Source organism: Gracilinanus agilis, chromosome 4 (assembly GCF_016433145.1).
Source record: "Gracilinanus agilis isolate LMUSP501 chromosome 4, AgileGrace, whole genome shotgun sequence".
In the NCBI taxonomy this organism is placed as follows: domain Eukaryota; kingdom Metazoa; phylum Chordata; class Mammalia; order Didelphimorphia; family Didelphidae; genus Gracilinanus; species Gracilinanus agilis.
In genome coordinates, this window is record NC_058133.1 from 73,115,107 (window position 1) to 73,133,229 (window position 18,123).

An 18,123-nucleotide genomic window follows, 5' to 3' on the forward strand; every position below is an offset into this window, starting at 1 on the left:
AAGCAAACGAGCAAGTGCGAGGGAGCTGGGGGCCGCGGGGGCCCTGGGCCTCAGGGAAGAGGTAACTCGAGCTCCGTGAGGCAGCGGCGGCGCGAGCCCGCTCTGCGGAGGGGCCGAGCCGGAGCCGGCGCCCCGCGCCCCCGCAGCCCCGCAGCCCAGCTGCCCAGGGAGCTGCAGCCCGCCCCGCCCCGCGGCGCACCTGAGCCCGCAGCCCCAGCTGCCCGCAGGTGAGCGCGGGCTCCCCATCCTCCGGCGAGCGGCGCGCCATGGAGCTCTCCCCGTCCTCCGCCGGGGCCGGCGACGCGTTGTCCTGGCCGGACGTGTACTCGGGACTCGACTCGGACTCGCCCCTGCCCCCGGATGAGCTGGACTCGGGCGTCCCCCTCAGTAGTGCGGTGGCCGGAGGCATGCTGGATCGGATCCTGCTGGAATCAGTGTGCCAGCAGCAGAGCTGGGTCCGGGTGTACGGTAAGAGCCCGGCCGAGGGCACTGGGCTGCGTTTTCTCCCTAGGCTCCTCTCTTTCCCGTCTTCATCCTCCACCTCTCCTAGGTTACCTTTTCATCTCTCCCCTCGTACCCCCTTGAAATTCTTTCGGGGGCGCACTCCTGATTAGAGTTCAGCTTCTAACCTGCCTGGTTGACCCTTGTTCAAGGGTCTGTAAATCACATTTCTCCCCTTGTCTGTTCCCTTTACATATTGGAAGTACGTTTGGGGAGAAGTTGTTCCAAACTCTTTGAGGCTTGGGTGTGCTCACACCTTTAGGGGGGTTGTCATCCCCTTTTTTAGGGGGCGTGGTGGAAAAGCATCGGCTGCCAGTATGCTTGGAAGCGCTTAGTGCTCTTTCCACTCTCTTCAACTGTCTATTTCACAGACCGAACAAGGCTAGTGGAGAGAGTGCTGAACTTGAAGTCATACCTAGGTTCAAATTTCATTTCCAAACCATCCACTAAACGACTTTCTTGTTGAGGCATTTTGTTGAATCCCATCAGGGATAAGATTTAGAAAAGGATAAGAGTTAAGGAGAGAGAGAAATGAAATTAAACAGATTTCGTTCTGTTTGCATAGAAACTGACTGATACTGCTACCTTTAACCCCGCCTCCAGTCTCACTCTCCCAAGCCAACCAGCCGTTCAGCCCAGAACTGTGTTGGATACGCCGGACAGCAAGGATTAGATTTCAAACTGAGCCGTTGTGTAGAATTCCCATTGCATAGTAGCTGGATAATCATTTTTATAACGATTCGATATAGAGCTTAAATTTGCCCTTGCATTCCTCCTGAATTATTAGCCACCCTTTCTAATTAAAAGTTGAGTTTTATTAAGAAGAATTTACCACATCATTAAACCTATGCTGGTTTTGAAAATCCATAGCCCAAGGATTTAAAAGACTGGCAGGCAGGAAGAGCTGGTTTTAAAATGTACTGTAGATTTCCAGAATATTGAAATAACTAGATGCTAATCATTTAACTCTCTTTGGCACTAAAGGCATAAATAAGATGTCCAAGTACCCAAATACTCAAAAAAATTAAATATTATCTTGCAGTCCTGAACATTTAAGCTTTTTGTGATAGTCATATAGAGATCAAGTACAAGTTGCCTTTTCCTTCCATCCCTCTCTGCTGGGTGTAGCATAACTCTTTTAAGGGTAACTGGACTCTTGAATGTTAGTCACTAGCTAATTCATTTGGTTCCAAGACTTTCTATACATGTGTAGATATTTAGATGAAACTTAAGCATCTGTATATGCACCATTTGGTATCATCCAAACTTATTTGCAACTTTTTCTAAATATATTTTTCCACTGGAGGAATTGAAGCACACAATAAGAGTTACTTAAGGTCTCACTTGAGTTAGAAATAAATGAAATTAGAATGTCTAGTGCCTGAATTTCTATCCTGTTGCTAATCCTACTTAGGTACTCATTTCTTGTTTAGATTGATGAGAATTTGAATATGGGTTATGATTAGTAGTTTTGTACTTGTTCCTCAGACTTGCAAATCACTTACCCTACCCTTGTTGCTTTAACAAATTTACTTTAGGGGCATGTTATAACAACACAAAATCTTAAAATTCTGGTTGATTTTTAAGATCTAGTGTTAACTATTCTCTGGCATGTAACTTCTGAAATAAGCCTACCTATTTTCTCAAGGTAGTCCCAAGGTTGGCAAGGCTTCCAGGAGGATCAGCTTGGTGGTTTAGTAGATAGAGAGCTACCCTCAGTTTACAAATTGCTGTAGAGGTGTGTCCAACTCTTCCTGACCCTATTTGAGGTTTTCTTGGCAAAGATACTGAAGTGGTTTGCCATTTCCCTTTTCCAGCTCATTTTACAGATGAGGAAAATCAGGTTAAGTGACTTGCTCAGAGTCACCTAGCTATGAAGTGTCTGTGTCCAAATTTGAACTCCTGGCCTGCATTCTGTTCCACCTAGCTGCCTCCTGTTTAAAAGACCCTGGTTCAAATCTCTCCTTCAACTCATATTGTCTGTGAGACCCTACACCTGTATTGGCAAACCTGTGGCATGCTTACTGGAGATGGGGATGGGAGACTGTTCTCCTACTCCTTTCCATATGCGCCTGAGGACTTCTCTCACATCACCTGCCCCTTTACCAGTAGCCCAATGGGATTGCCTTCTCCCTTCCGCCTCGGGTAAGTGGGAGGGCTCACAGGCAGCATGAGGGTTGCAGTTTGGGCACTCAAGTCTCTAAAAGGTTCATCATCACTGCCCTAATCACCTATTCTTCCAGTGCCCTAAACAGCTTTCTAAGATTATTAAATTGTTGAGGAAGTATCTCACCAAGAGTTGACTAATATATATAGATGTTGTAAAATACGTGTATATACATATATATAGGCATATATATATATGTATATATATATATAAATATGTGTATATATATATAGTCTTAAGGTTAGAGTTTATACATTAAAATATTTTAAAAATGCTATTTGATTCATTCATTTTATTTTAGAGAATTTTCAATCCATTGTGATTTTTTGTGTGTGTGCATTGCAAACTAAAAGAGTTTAGTTTTGTATATTTTCTAGCCATACTATCTTATTTATTCCCCAGCATGTCATCCTGGATTCTTCTCTCTTTTTACAGCTGAATCTGATGGTTGCAGAAGTTATATTTGAATTTACGATGGCTTCTATATTTTTTCCCCTTTTAATCATGAACTCTTCCTCTATCCATAAATAAGAAAATAATTTCTTCCTTGTTCCTTAATTTGCTTATGATGCCACCTTTTATGTATAAGTCACATATTCTTTTGGAGCTTTTCTTGGCATATGGTATGAAATGTTGATCTGTGTTTATTTTCTTGTTGATAACTCTCCAGGTTTCCCATCAGTTTTTGTCAGTGAGACCTTATCCCAGTAATTGACGACTTCTGAGTTTTAATGAACACTATATTGTGGTATTTATTTGTTTCTAGGTATGTTGTTATGTATGTTAAATATGTATAAATGTTACCTAATCTAGTTACATACCTAGGTACATACATAAATCTAAGTATGTATGTTACCTAATCTGTATAATTCTCCAAACAGTGCTTATGCACCTTTTAAAATTTATTTTATTTTATTGCACTTTGAGAAACTTAATTTAACTATTAGTGTAGAAAATAAAATTCTCTATACTTCCCCTATCTCGAGGCCACCTATCTTGTCAGGTTGTTATCTTTGTATCCACAATTCCTAGCTCATAATAAGTCCTTAATAAATGATTGATTTGATGGTTTTATTTTTGGACCTCCAGTTTTTGTTTGGCTTGGAACATCTATGTGTCTTTCCTGTTTACTGAGTTCAAAAGAAATTTTTCTGTAAATGTAATCATACTTCAATCTTTACAAATAAGACTTCAAGAAATCCAAGCTTTGAGAATATAAGTTCCCAGAAAATAAGAACCTTAGCATCAGGATACCTGAGCTCTAGGACTGGCTCTGTCATAAAACCTTGTGACTTTGGGCAAACCATGTTATAGATGGAGAGTATTTGGACTTGGAATCAGAATAGACTTGGGTCCAGGCCTTGGCTATGTCACCCTCTATTTCTGTGACCTTGAAGTTATGATGACTTGGGTAAATCTCCTCATTAAAATCAGGTGGTTGGACAAGATGATCTCTAAAGTTCTTGCTATCCCTAAAGTTCATTTATTCTGTTATAATTTAGCCTTATACATAACCAAGCTTACTCTATTCCCTTATTATATGTAAGTATTATTGTTAAAAGTTCTGAAGGAGAGATTTTATCTGTAAATTATTGAACTGAATTTTAAAAGAAGAAAGTCTAGAGTTGGGTGTAAAAGCACTCATTCATTTGACAAATATTTTTAAAGTTCCTTTAATGTATGAGGTATTTTGGTTAGGCATAGAGGAAGATACAAAGATAAGTAAGTAGTTAACATCCTTGTTCTACCACACTAGGCTGTTAACTGACTAATAGGAGAGATAAGAAATATATTCAGATTACTGTGATTCAGATTACAGATTACTATAGGCATTTAATAAATGCTTGTTTAATTCAATGATATTAAGAATAGATAGAATAAGCTAAATGCATAAGATGGATACAGTCAAGATAATAAGATCATTCAGAGTTAGGAGAGATCCTTTTTGGTAGAGTAATAAAGGAAGGTTTTGTGGAAAAGGTAAGATAAATTTGAGGGGCCAAGAAAAGCATAAAGAGAGGAATCTGACCTAGTGTTCTTTTGAGACCCAATTTAAAATATTTCTGTGGGTTTTAAATTAAGGTATATTCATAGTATTATCAACCCTGGAAGGGACCTTATAAGTCAAGACTAAATCCTCTATTTTACAGATGAGGAAACTCAGGATCATAGAGGTGAAATGATTGTACTTAAGATCAGACAAGTAGAAGTGGTAGCATCAGGATTCAAGCCCAGGTCTTTGGACTCAAATTCCAGGCCTCTTGACAACACATGATAGGCACTCTTCAAGGAGCCGTACCAAATGCTTCTTGTTGGTATGATTATATTCTATGATGTACTTCATTTGGTATCATTTTGTTAATTGTTTATGTACTAATCAGAGATAAAAATTGAGAATGCCTACTCTTCAAGAGTGAGAGACTATCATGATATATAACAAAGCAGAGTCTTGGTTGTGATTTGGCTTTCAGGTATGTAAAGATAGGGTTCTATTTTTTAAATTACCATTGACAAGTTTGGTTGTTTGTTTCTAGTAAATTTGCCTTGGTTTTATGTATTGCCAGCATTTGTATGATCTTTGTGTGTGTGTGTGTGTGTGTGTGTGTGTGTGTGTGTACATATACTCATGGATTTTTAAAGGATGGGTCTATCTTTGAGAACAAATGAAATTTTTGAGATATGTATGAGAAGAAAACTGAGTGTTATTCTTTCTTAAACTCCATACATTATTATTCATTTGGTTGATCTGAACAGTGATCCTGGTCCATCTGTCCCTTGATCATTTGGATTTCAACCTGACTGAACTCGTGGGTAGTAAAGTAGCTTAAACTGAAGCATGCCACAAATAGCTAAATATGGATGCAGAATCCAAGAGCATCAAATGGACAGCATTTTTCAGATATTTATAGCCTGAAAGCAAAGTCAGTGGCAGAAAAAAACTCAGCTGCCTAGCTAAACTGTCTGTGCTTTCTGGTAAACAGTGAGAACATTTAAAATGGACTACTTTACCATGAATGGGTGGTAAGAGGAGAATCTTGTGCAGCAGAAATTTAAAGTACCACTCACTAACACGGCTTGCAATCATTATACAACAGCTGTTTGAGTATAATATGTCTCTACAAATGCATGTAAAAATGTGTTCTTTGGTTCTTGAATGTTTAGAGGGAAAAGGTAATTAACTGAAAAAGTGAATCAATAAGAACTAGAAATGACATGTGTTAATAACTAAGGAGAAGATGGTACAATTATTATTTTTTTAGCACAATGTCATTGTGTTGATTGCTTTATATCCAGTCATCACTTATTAATGATATTTTGGGGAAAATTTTGGAAACTTTTGAGCAGCTAGCTACTTTTCCAGTAAACAGAAAAATAAGTAGCAAACACTAGCAAATTCTTCAGGTGTGATGATGAAAAATTGGTAAAATTTTCTCACAATTTCCCCCATTTTGGAAGGGCAGAGATTGTCTACTATGAAACATTGCCATCGTTTCATGAATTAATTCAAAGGGCAAGCATCATTTGGGGGGGGGGTTCAGATTTGGACTTGGTTTTTCTTTTTTATATGTCATGCAGTTGTGGCTTTGCTATATGGAAAGGAAAAAAATTATGAAAACAGGGCTTGGGAGAGGGGAAAATAGAATTTTGTGACAAAGGAAAGTAGGCTTTATAAAGAAGGGTAACAAAAAAGTGATGACAAGTCAATGATTTTGTTCAGTATCTAATGTTTTGTAGCTTTAGAAATTAGTTACTTGGGGCAGTTAGGTAGGTGGTTCAGTGGATAGAGAGCCAGGTGATGAATATGGGAGTTGCTGGGTTAAAATTTGATGTCACAGGCTTCCTAGTTTTGTGACCCTGGGCAAATCACTTAACTCCAGTTGCCCAGCCTTCACTGTTCTTCTGCCTTGGAACTTAGTATCAGTTTTAAGATAGAAGGTAAGGGTTTAAAAAAAATAAGTTGCTTATGAGAACTAAATTTTGTTAGCATTAGAAATAAGATGTTAGTTACTTCAAGCCAAAGGTTTATGTGACAGTTGCTTTCTGTAATAACACACAATGATTTGACCACTTTTTAAATAGTGAAAGTATTCAATTGCTTTCTTTTTTTTTTTTTTAAACCCTTACCTTACCTTACCAATACTGTGTATTGGCTCCAAGGCAGAAGAGTGGTAAGGGCTAGGCAATGGGGGGTCAAGTGACTTGCCCAGGTCACACAGCTAGGAAGTGTCTGAGGCCAGATTTGAACCTAGGACCTCCCAGTCTCAAGGCCCGGCTCTCAATCCATTTAGCTATCCAGCTGCCCCCTCAGTTGCCATTAATAATAGCTGATTTAAGCTACAAAATGTTCAGATGCCTGATCTCATGTGCATTTCTATTGAAATAATTTTTAAATTTTGTGTAACTAAAGAGGTGTTTGGTCTTGCTAAATAGGAGGAATTGGAAGTATGCTGAGGACACTACTAAAATGACTTCATTCTGATTTGGCAGAGAATTAACTACTTTCTGGTGTTTTATAAAAACACCTTTCCTTCCAAGGTATCCTTAAGTATTTTGTGGTGCTAATAGATAAAACCAACTAGCATGTGTTTCTTACACTAATGGAAGGTGAAAAGAGAATTGTATTGTGTAGCCCAGAATAGTAGTTTTAGCATATGCTAAGAAAAGGAAATAGACATTGAACCCTCAAGATCATATACACGACTTCAGTTGTTAAGATATGATATACAAATCAATTATATTTCTTATTTCAGTAGTAATTTACCTTCAAGGGGGAAACTAAGTGAATTACATTCTTAGTTTTCATTTCAGATGAGAGGAGATGAGAATCCTGCCACATATTAGTTACTTGTCTGTCTACTTTGGGTTTAGAAACATAGTTTCTGAGATGATGATAGCAATTTCTTCCTTTTGTAAGCAGTCTCCAGTATTTTCTAAAATGACTTAAGTGTTGCTCATTTAGTTGCCTTTCTCTCCCTTCTCATTGCTTTCCCTTCTCCCTTCATCCCTCTCTACTCTTCCTTTTCTCTTTTTTTTCTACAGATGATTTCTCTATGTCTCTCAGGCTGGAAGTGCAGAGATCACATAGGCCCAATCCCAATCTGATTGGCATGGAAGCTTTAACCTGCTCAATTTTCTAACTTGCTCCTAGATCCTCCCTATATTAGTGCCAGCCTTAGTTTGAAACCCCACGAACTTCAGTACTACCACATTTCAGAACTCCCATAATCAAATGATCCACCAGCCTTAGCCTCCCCAGCAGGTGAGATCACAAGCTTGGAGCATCATCCCCTGCCCCAATTATGTTTTAGTAGTTTTATTAAAAACCTGTGTAAATTGATGTATTCAGGTTATAATATTCCTGAAAATGCCCTTGTGAATATATTCTTCTTTATGGGATTCAATTATTATTAAGCAGATAAGGAGGAAATTTTGGCCATACAATTTAAATGTCTGGAGGAGCTGATTTGAAGAGAGAAAATTGAAATAAGTGATTTAAGGCATTTAGGAGACACCATGTTATCTTGTAAAGACTGGGAATCAGGAGACATGAGTGCTAGACTTAGTGATGTGACCTTGGCAAAGTCACTTCATGACCTTGAGAAGTTGGAGTAGATAACTAAGGTTTCTTTTAAACCCTGCAATTCTGTTATTCTATGATTCTGAATGCTTAGTAGTATATTGTATTTAATGGATGGGATATTTCCCAAATGCTATTTGTAAAAAGGGTAGAAACAAGGAAAGATTATTTATAATGGCAAAAGTAATAACTCACATTTCCGTAATATTTAGGGTTTTAAGATTCAGAGATATAAGGGATCTTAGAAATTATCTAATCTAGTGCACTGATTTTCTAAGGAAACATTGAAGAGAAGTAACTTACTCAAGGTCACACAGGCATTGCCAAAACCAGGATCCAAATAAATTCTTGACTCTAGATTCAAAAGTTTACTAGGTGCTTTACAATAATCCTGTGAGGGAGATAATGCAGATATTTCCTTATTTACAGATGAAATCAGAATAGTAGAATGAAATGCTAAAAGAAGTGTTAAATCTTACAGAAATATTATTTGATCTTTCTTTAAAAGCACCATGTTATTCTTCTTAAACAATGAAGAAACAGATTGTAATAAGTGTTGTATCTTCCCAAGATCAGGAGTGAAGTCAGTAGCTGAGTAGTGATGGGAACTCCAGCCTGCTGATTACCAGTCTCCCTCCCGCCTCTACCCCTACCCCAAATCCTACTGCTCTACTGCTTTCCCTTAGGGAGATGGACTACTAAAGCTGAAGGTCAGGAAAACTTGATGACAGTGAGAAATGCCAGATTGTTAGATTCACAGTCTTTAAGGGAAATGACTGAAGCACTGTTACCTAGGATACTCAAAACAAAAGTGGACAAAACACCAGAAAGTACAGGGTTGAGAATAACCCTGCAGTGACATTCAAGAGGCAGAAGAGATGGCCCAGTAGATCCTTTCCATCTTTTTTTCTCCTCCAGTTTCTTTGTCCACTAAAAGTCTTTCGGGATTTGAAACTGTCATTCAAGTCAATTTGAGCATTTTATACATAATACTTAGACCCTTGGATATGACCTAATAGCATTCCCATCCTCCTCCCGGCTTCCCCCCCCCCCCTCCACCCAGCTGTATGACTCATTCAATTAAATCTTCCTGTGGTGCAACATGCCATTTTGGAATGCTTTCAGATAGATTTCAGGTGGTACTTTTATTAAAATATTTAGCACACATCAAACATTATAGTAATTTAATTGTAATGTCTTTTTATATACTAACACTCCCATCATCCTTAGCATATAGACATTTAATTGTTCTTTTATTAAAGGGGATAGCTTTGTTCTGATCATTGGGTTCCTCTTTCACTTAATGACACATACTCTCAATTGTTAAGATTTAGGGGCATAGAATAAATGTAACTGGCCTACTTACTTTGCCAAGCATTTTGTTCTAACCAGCTAAACTAACTGGCCACAGACATATGTATGTTTTAGGCATTATGAAAAACATTTATAAGTCCAGCCTTTTTTTCACAGAGCTTAAGTGTCTTGGTTCATTATGTATTTCAGAAGAATTTTAAATTAGACTTACTGGTACTTTTCACACTGTTTAGCTTTCTTTCCTATTTTTTTTCTGTTTTCCACAAATGAATACTAAGAGAAAAGCAAGCTTTTTCTCTTGATATCCTTGGGAGTTCCAGAAAGTTCAGTGGTTTTCTCCACATGGTTTTCTTGGGAATAACTCTTAAACTGTTAGAAGACAGGTTCTAGTCTTAGCCACTTATTAGCATTGTGACTTTGTATAGATAAATGACTTAGCCTCTTTGAACTTCAGCTTGTAATAATTTGTAATAATTAAAATTAATCTTGGAGACTGTATATTAAATTATAATTATTAGTAAAAATGAGAGAGAGAAAGAAAAATCACCAGGTTGCCGTAACTAAAACAAAAAACAAAAAAACTTCTCCCCTCCCGTGCTTCCCAGGGTTCAGGAAGAGCATTGAGCTGCTCCAGAGAAGAGAGAAACTGGGCTCCAGTTTGTGGTCAGGGAGAGACTCAGTCAAAAAAGAGAGAAAGCTCAGCCCCCTCTACTGCCAATGACCCCACTTCTACAGGGTTCTCTGATTGGACAATCTGGGTTACAAATCCTGACCTGCAGGCACAACAGCTCCAGGAGGGTTGGTAAGGGGTTACATTTTTGTTAATTTTACACAAGTTTATCTAAATCCACTTGCAAAATGTTTTATTGGTGACTTTTTTCCTTTATAGCCATTTATAGAAAGGACCCTCTACTTGTAGTAATGAAGCAATTAAGCAAAAATCCTTGATGGAGCATCAAATAGTGTATATAACACTTTGCCCTCATAGATTGCCACCTCTCCACAGTAAGGAGATACTGTTTCATTATCGTTTTCCAGAAGCCATCATTACATTTTACTCATTCAGAGTTTGACTTCTTTTTAAGTTTTATTTTTTAGCTTTCATTATTATAGTCGTGCATATTCTCTTGGTCATGCAAATCTCACTTTCTATCAGTTCATGCATATTTTTCCTTGTTTCTCTGAATTTTAGCAAAGTACAGTAAAAGGTTTACTAGCTCCAGAATTTAGTGTTCTGGCCCTGCCTTTGGCACATACTGACTAGCTACTCACTTAACCTTCCTATAAAATGAAGAGGTTGGACTGTGAGATCCCTTTCAGCTCTCTTATGCTATGCTCCTTATAGCATAATGTACAACATTTCATTATGTTCGCATATACATATTTTAATGGATATGCAGTTTCATCCAGATAGGCAGCTTTTGAGGGAAACGTCCCACTAGCAAAACAAATTAGTACCTACTCTGCAACACAACACTTTAAATGTTGCTTGAGACATCAAGAGGTAAAGGGGGCAAGTGCCCAGCCTATATATACACTTTGTAGGGAAGGTGTGAAACCAGATCTTCCCATTTTTGAGCCCAGTTTGCCCATTTTCCTATTTACTATTCCACTCTGCCTCTTATGTTCATATATCATAGTGTTTTTAGTCATTCTCCAGTTGGTGAGAACCTACTTTGTTTCTGTTTCTTTGCTAATAATATCTGCTTTGTCTGCTTCACAGGTTGTTAAGATCAACTGAGAGAGCGTTAATGTACAGAAAATTTGTGATTTTTTTTCCCTTTGTGTGTGTAACTCTTTAAAGTGGGAATTCCCTTTACTAAAGCAGATCACAGTTTGTGACCTCAGTAAATAAGATTTGCAGAGTTGCCTGCGGCATATTGAGGTTAAATGACTTGCCAAGGATTATATAGTTAATAAGTGTCAGGGGCAGAAATTTGAAACTAGGTCTTATCAACTCGAAGCTCAGCATTTTATCCAGTACACCAAACTGCTATTGTCATGTTAATTAATAGCATTTATTAAGTGCCTACTATGTGTCAAGCACTATTTAGGCACTTGTCCTTGTCCTCAAAGAGCTTACATTTTATAGGGAAAGATGTACACATACAAGCATAGCTAAAATAAATATTGAGTAATCTTTTTCTGGAGAGGAGGGAGAATGTGGAGGAACAGGCAGTTGTGTAAATCAGGAAAGGTCTTATGTAGGAGGTGCTGCTAAAACTGAGTTTTGAAAGGAATTAGGACTCTTAAGAGGCAGAATTGGGAAATGAATACATTTTAGGCTTATTAAGACAGAGATGAGAAAAGAATAGCAGGAAGATCAGTTTAGCTGGAGGGTTGAATATATGTTAGGAAGTAAATTCAAATAGACTTGGAAAGATAGGTGAGAAAAATCAAACAAAATAGTTTATATTTGATCCTAGAGTTAATAAGAAGCAATTGGAGTTTATTGAGCTGGGAAGCAAGTAGTCAGACCAATGCTTTATTGATTTGGCAACTATTTAGAGAACAGATTAGAAGGGAGAGAACCTTGAGGTTAGGACACCAAGAAGGAAGAAGTTTAATAGTTCAGAAAAGAGAAGACGAGTGCCTGAAATATGCATGATTGTACTTTAGCTGAGCTCAGTATATGATTTTGGGCATGAACCTATACCATGTACTATACAATATAAATAACACATTTTTTATGAATAGAGTTAGTGTGAGTTGAAAAATCAGTTTCGTATTATAGAACCAGCAGTAGACTTACTGAATATTTGGAGTATGTTGTGAATTGTTCAAAGGAGTTACTACTTTTAGGATTCTTTAGTAGTCTTTTAGGCGTTAAAACTGTGAAGTCCCAGGTTTTATATATAACCTCAATTATAACTATTCCTTCATCTTTGATAAGGGAGGAAAAAAAACCCTTTATTTTCCCACAAATTTATTTCACCCTAAAATTTGGCAATGTAGCAACTGTTGATAAACTACCCTTGCTTAGTTGGAAAAAAATTTGATTTAGCCTAAAGTGCGGAGCCAGAGAGGGGAAGAGAGAGAGGAAGAGATACAACAGAATGACTAAATTCCAAGTCATGAGAAGAAAATTTAATTGAGAAATGAAGAAGAATCTTGAAAACATAAGTGCCTGTTTTTAATTTGAATAGGAGCCTAAAATAATTATCTTTTTACATGAAGAAATACTAAATAATGAGGATATGTGAAAGGCATGCCATAATAGGAAGAAGGCATATCTTTCTGTTAGTTTATGAACGAGGTGAAATCAAGAGACATTATTGTTTTGAGTTCAATACAAGTCATTTCTAAACATTAAATATTTGTTTTAAATTCATTGCTATAGAATTTATATTTTAATATGTTTGCCTTTGGTTTGTCTGATTGCAGTATTCATTGATTATTCTTAAGTAAATTATAAATATGAGGAAAATCAAAGTCTTATTATTTATCTATGCTCTTTTTAAGGAGCAGCTAGGTGCTCAGGATAGAGTGCCAAGCCTAGATATAGAAAGACTCATTTCCTGAGTTCCAATCTGACCTCTTACACTTACTAGCTATGGGACCCTGGGCAAATCACGTAACCCTATTTGCTTCAGTCTCCTCATCCATAAAAAGATCTGGAGACAGAAATGGCAAACCAAAGACTCAGATACTGCTGAAATAATTGAACAAAAAATTCTCTCTTTATCTGAAATGGGTAGGTGGATAATGATTAGTTGAGTTTTTTTAAGAACACATTCCCTTTAAAAAAAAAAAGGAAGAAAGAAAAAAAAGAATGCATTTCCTCATCCTGCCAGTTTGCAAATGCAGGGATTCATCATGGGCATTCCAGTACCGTTTAGCACAGGAACTTTGATCTACTCTTGTTTCCTACCAGGGTTGATTTGACCCTCCTTCAGCAACATGGTGGTCCACTGTTACAGGGATTCACTCTATTGATGCCAAACTCAGGATGGACATTGGCACAGCCCGATGTAGCTCAGAAAGCATGAGTTCAAGAGATCTACCAGTCTCAGCTTCTCTGGGGGCTGAATTCGCAGGCATTCACCACCAGGTTAATGGTTAGTTTGTATCAGCTGACAGCCAAGAGAAGATATAACAAAAGAGCCTTTCAGAATCAAACAATGACTTTGTCTTTGCTGACTGCTGGCTTAAATTAGACTTTCTAAGGTTATTTCTATTTTAATAGATATATATTAATATATTATGGGCTTTGAAAAGTTTTGAAGAATTCAGAGATTATATAAAATCATTGATTGACACATTAAGAAACCATACTATATTTTATTTAATTGAAAATGAACAATGTTCCAAGTTAGGTATGACTGTTTAATTTCATATTTGTCTTTTCTTATGAATCTACCTCCTCAAGCCCTATTGTCATTCTTCTATTCAATTCAGCCTGGCATTTAATAATTGCTTACTGTGTGCCAGGCAATGTGCTGGGCAGTAGAGGAATAAAGACAAGAATGAAACAGCCCTTATGGAGTTATATGTGTTATATAATGTTATATATTTACACAAATATTTATATATGTGTGCATATATGTTTATATACATGTGTACGTGTGTGTCTGTGTGTGTGTGTGTGAGAGAGAGAGGCATTGAATTTAGGACTGATAGAGACCTCAGAGATGGGCTTACATAATTTAATAGGTGAGAAGACAGTACCAGAGGCTAAGATTTGAACACAAGTCCTTTGACTACATATCCTATATCTTTTCTGCTATATGCATAATGGTTGACTAAAGGGCATTTGACTTCTGTTTGTTTCTACTTTTAATACCACACAGTTCAATTCAAACATTAGCCTCTGATCCATGGAAGATAATATACAGACAAATACAAAGGTAGCTTAGATTAAATTTAAATTGTGTTGGCCATACTGTAGAATCTGATTATAAAGGGCCTTTCATCCTTCACCTAATCATAAACTGAATTTATTATTATTTTTAATTAGTTATCATTTATAAAGTCTGCCTGATAATTAGCAGTCTACTTCTGTTATAATTCTACTTAAAGTTATTCAAGCACTACAAGTATCTTTGTAGTTGTTAGTTGTTTTGCCATTTCACATATCATTCTTATCAATTCATTTTACCTTGAACAAGTGTTATAAAAAAGTGCTGAAATATACATATGTTGATGTATGCTTTCTTATATTACTATTGCCATCTAAGCATTATCACTGAATTCTTCCCAAATATCTAAAAACATTACATAAACACAAACAACTAGCCATGCCATTTTCCTTGCTTCAGTTTTGATTTAAGAATAGTTGAAGGGGGCAGCTGAATAGCTCAGTGGATTAAGAACCAGACCTAGAGACTGGTCTAGGGAGGTCCTGGGTTGACCTCACTTCCTAGTTGTGTGACCTTGGGCAAGTCATTTAACCCCCAATGTCCAGTCCTTACCACTCCTCTGCCTTGGAACCGTAGACATCATAATTCTTTTGGACTTTTATGAGTCTCCTTCAGATATACAGTTCTTTCTGCTTTATAACTTTTTTTCTCCCCTTGGATAAATTTCTCAATATTTTGACTGACTTCCCCCCCTTACTGGTTATAATAGAATGAGATTATAACCAATGTTCATATGATGTTTTCAACCTTCTCCTAACATTCCAAACTTATTCAGCAAACATTTTACTAGTAATAGGTTGCCAGACAATTTTATGCATAAGCTTTTTAGCAGTGACAGTAGGAATCATCAGCACCATAGCTTCCAAAGTGCCTTAGAAAAACTCTTCAATTTCCCGTTATCCTGAAAGCACAGTATGGCCTGCCTAAAAACTAATCAGCCTCAACACTTAGTTCTATAGTAAGGCTCATTAGTTCTTAGATAAAATACTTTTAGTTCTAGAGTTGAGTAAGTTCATGAACCACAAACTGTCCTTTCTTTAGCTTTTAAAATAGAAGCCTAAGCTTATAGGAAGGCTAAAGGCTAAAAGTAGGTAGAGTAGAAAAAAGAAAGTATTACTATTATTTTTAGTTATTCATAGTAAGATAATCATGGCAGGAATAGGACTACTCCTTTGGAATGCTTTTATAATATAAATATGCCAGTGGAAAGAAGCAGACCTACTTGATTCCTATTTAGGTTCTTCAACCTGGGAGAAGAATCTTCAAACTTGAAAGGGAAGAACAAACATTGATACAAAGGAAGTTCAACAGAGGAGAGAGAGATTGGAGAGAACAGAGGGCAAGCAGAAGAGAGCTCATACAAAGGCAGCTAACTCGTAATTTCTCACCTACTAGCACTACTCTGGGCTTCATCCTGACCCAGCACTGGGCACCTCCCTTCCTATTTCAGTTTTTCCTATGTTGTCTTTCCCCATTAGAAGTAAGCTCCTGGAGGGCAGGAACTGTCTTTTGCCTCTTATGTGTATCCTTAGCCCTGCACAGTGCCTGGCATAGAATAGACACTTAATCACTTTATTGACTGACTGACAAAGGGACATTTTACCACATTCAGTAAGTTCAGGACCAGATTTATTATGTATCAAGGCCTTAAAGATATGATGAGGAACCATCCTCAGTAATCTTTGAGAAATCATATTCAAGCAGTCGGTAATCATTTATTTAACATACTGTGCCAGGAACACACAAAGACAGAGGTAAAATAGTGCCAGCCTTCTAGAACTTATATTCTATCAGGAAGTTAGCAGCATATATATATATAAGTGCATACAAATTAAATATGAGGTAATTTGGTGGGGAAGGTCAAAGCTTCTGTGGAAGGCCTCAGGAAAGGCTTTATATAAGAGGAAGTGGTGTCCAACGAGTGCTTTGATTGAAATGAGAGATTCTAAGAGATGCGGGTGAGGAGAAAATGAATTCTAGGCAAAGACATGAGGACAGGAGATACTCTCTGTGTAAAGAACAGCAGGAAAACCAATTTGCTCAGTCTGTAGAATATGGGAAGGGCAGTAATGATTAATAAATCTGGAAAGGGTAGGTTGGAGGGAGGTTGTGAAGGGCTTTAAGTAGCAAATACAGCTTGTATTTGATCTGGAGCCACTGGAGTTTATTGAGTAGGGGAGTTATGTGATTTGACTTGTGCTTTTAGGAAAATTGCTTTTGTAGCTTGTGATAGATAGTTTGGAAGCTAGGGAACTAATTAGATTTTCATAGTAGTCTAGGCAAAGGTGATAGAGACCTGAACTAGGGAGGTAGTCATTCAAGTAGACGTAAGGGGAGGGAACTCAGAACTATGGAGATTAAATTGACAAGATTTGGCAACTGATTATATATGAAGGGTGGAGAAAGGGAGAATAAAAATTTGAGAAAGATTTCAAGTTTGTGAAAGTAGATAACTAAAAGGTTGATGGTGCCCTCATTAGTAGTAGGGAAATAACAGAAATTAATCAAAAGAAATAGGGAAGAAGGGTGAATTTTTGAGAAAAGATAATGAGTAAATGTAAATAAATATGATCTTATGATTGTTTCAGAAATTGACTACATAAGTACAGGTTGTGGGAGACATGGTTAGACAGCAGTTTGTCTGGAAAAGATCTGGGGATTTTAGAGGATTACAAAATCAATAAATGAGTTAGCAATTTGATATAATAGCCAAAGAAACTGTCATCTTAGCCTGCATTAAAAAAAGCATAGCCTCCAAGAATAAGGAGAGGATTATCCTTTTGCACTCTTACCTTTTAAGAGTATTTCTGGACTGTTGAGTTTGGTTTGGGATACCACAGTTTTCGAAGGAAATTCTCATATCCAGAGAAGGGCAGATAGCAGGATGAAGATCTTTGAGACCTTGTCCTATGAGGATCCAAGAAGAGTTCCACCTATTGCATGCTGAGCACTGTGCTGAGTGACTACATACTAAGACAGATGGAGTGGGGAGGAGTGTCAGCACAGATGGCTCTAATACATAATATTACATGATCCTTGGATAAGATTTCAGATTCACAAACAAAATCTTATGTGAAGTCTGAGGGGAAGGTCATTACAAATTAGGGGAATCAGGAAAATTTTGGGGGAGGAGGTGGCATTTGAATTGGAGCAACAAAGAATATTTCCATATACAAAGTAAAACATAAAAAGATTATATATGAAAACTTTAAAAATATATAATAATTTCAATGTAATTACTTTTAAAGCTTGTTTGTGTTTCCTTGAATTGGACTTTAAAGGATAGGTAAAATTTCAACAGGAGAGTCAGGAGAGAGGGCATTACTAGCAAAGAGTACTTCTGTTTGAAAGGACCAAATTTAGTTAGTTTCCTTCCTTCCTTCCTCTCTTCCTCTCTTCCTCCCTTCCTTCCTTCCTCCCTCCCTTACCTCCTGTCTTTGAATCAATACTATATATTGGTTCCAAGGAAGAAGAATGGTAAGAGCTAGGCAATGGGAGTTAAGTGATTTGCCTAGGGTAACACAGCTAGGAAGTTTTAGACCAGATTTGAACCTAGGACCTCCCATCTCTAGGCCTGCCTCTCAATCCACTGAGCCATCTAGCTACCCCCACAGTCACTTATTTTCTTAGAAATGTGTCAGTTCTCTGGCTGTGATATCTTTTAAGTTGACCTATATATTTTTAAACAAAGGTCAACTTGTAGT

The 18,123-nt window shown here is 37.3% G+C and overlaps 1 protein-coding gene across 1 annotated transcript in view; it reads left to right on the forward strand.

The window, feature by feature from the left end:
• The first annotated feature begins 257 nt into the window (after positions 1 to 257).
• Positions 258 to 18,123, forward strand: part of RASAL2 (RAS protein activator like 2) — a 333,326-nt gene continuing 315,460 nt past the window's right edge. Inside the window, exon 1 of the mRNA XM_044676490.1 lies at positions 258 to 468. Coding sequence (XP_044532425.1) covers positions 267 to 468 — 202 coding nt within the window. The 5' untranslated portion in view covers positions 258 to 266. The remainder of the gene's footprint in view (positions 469 to 18,123) is intronic.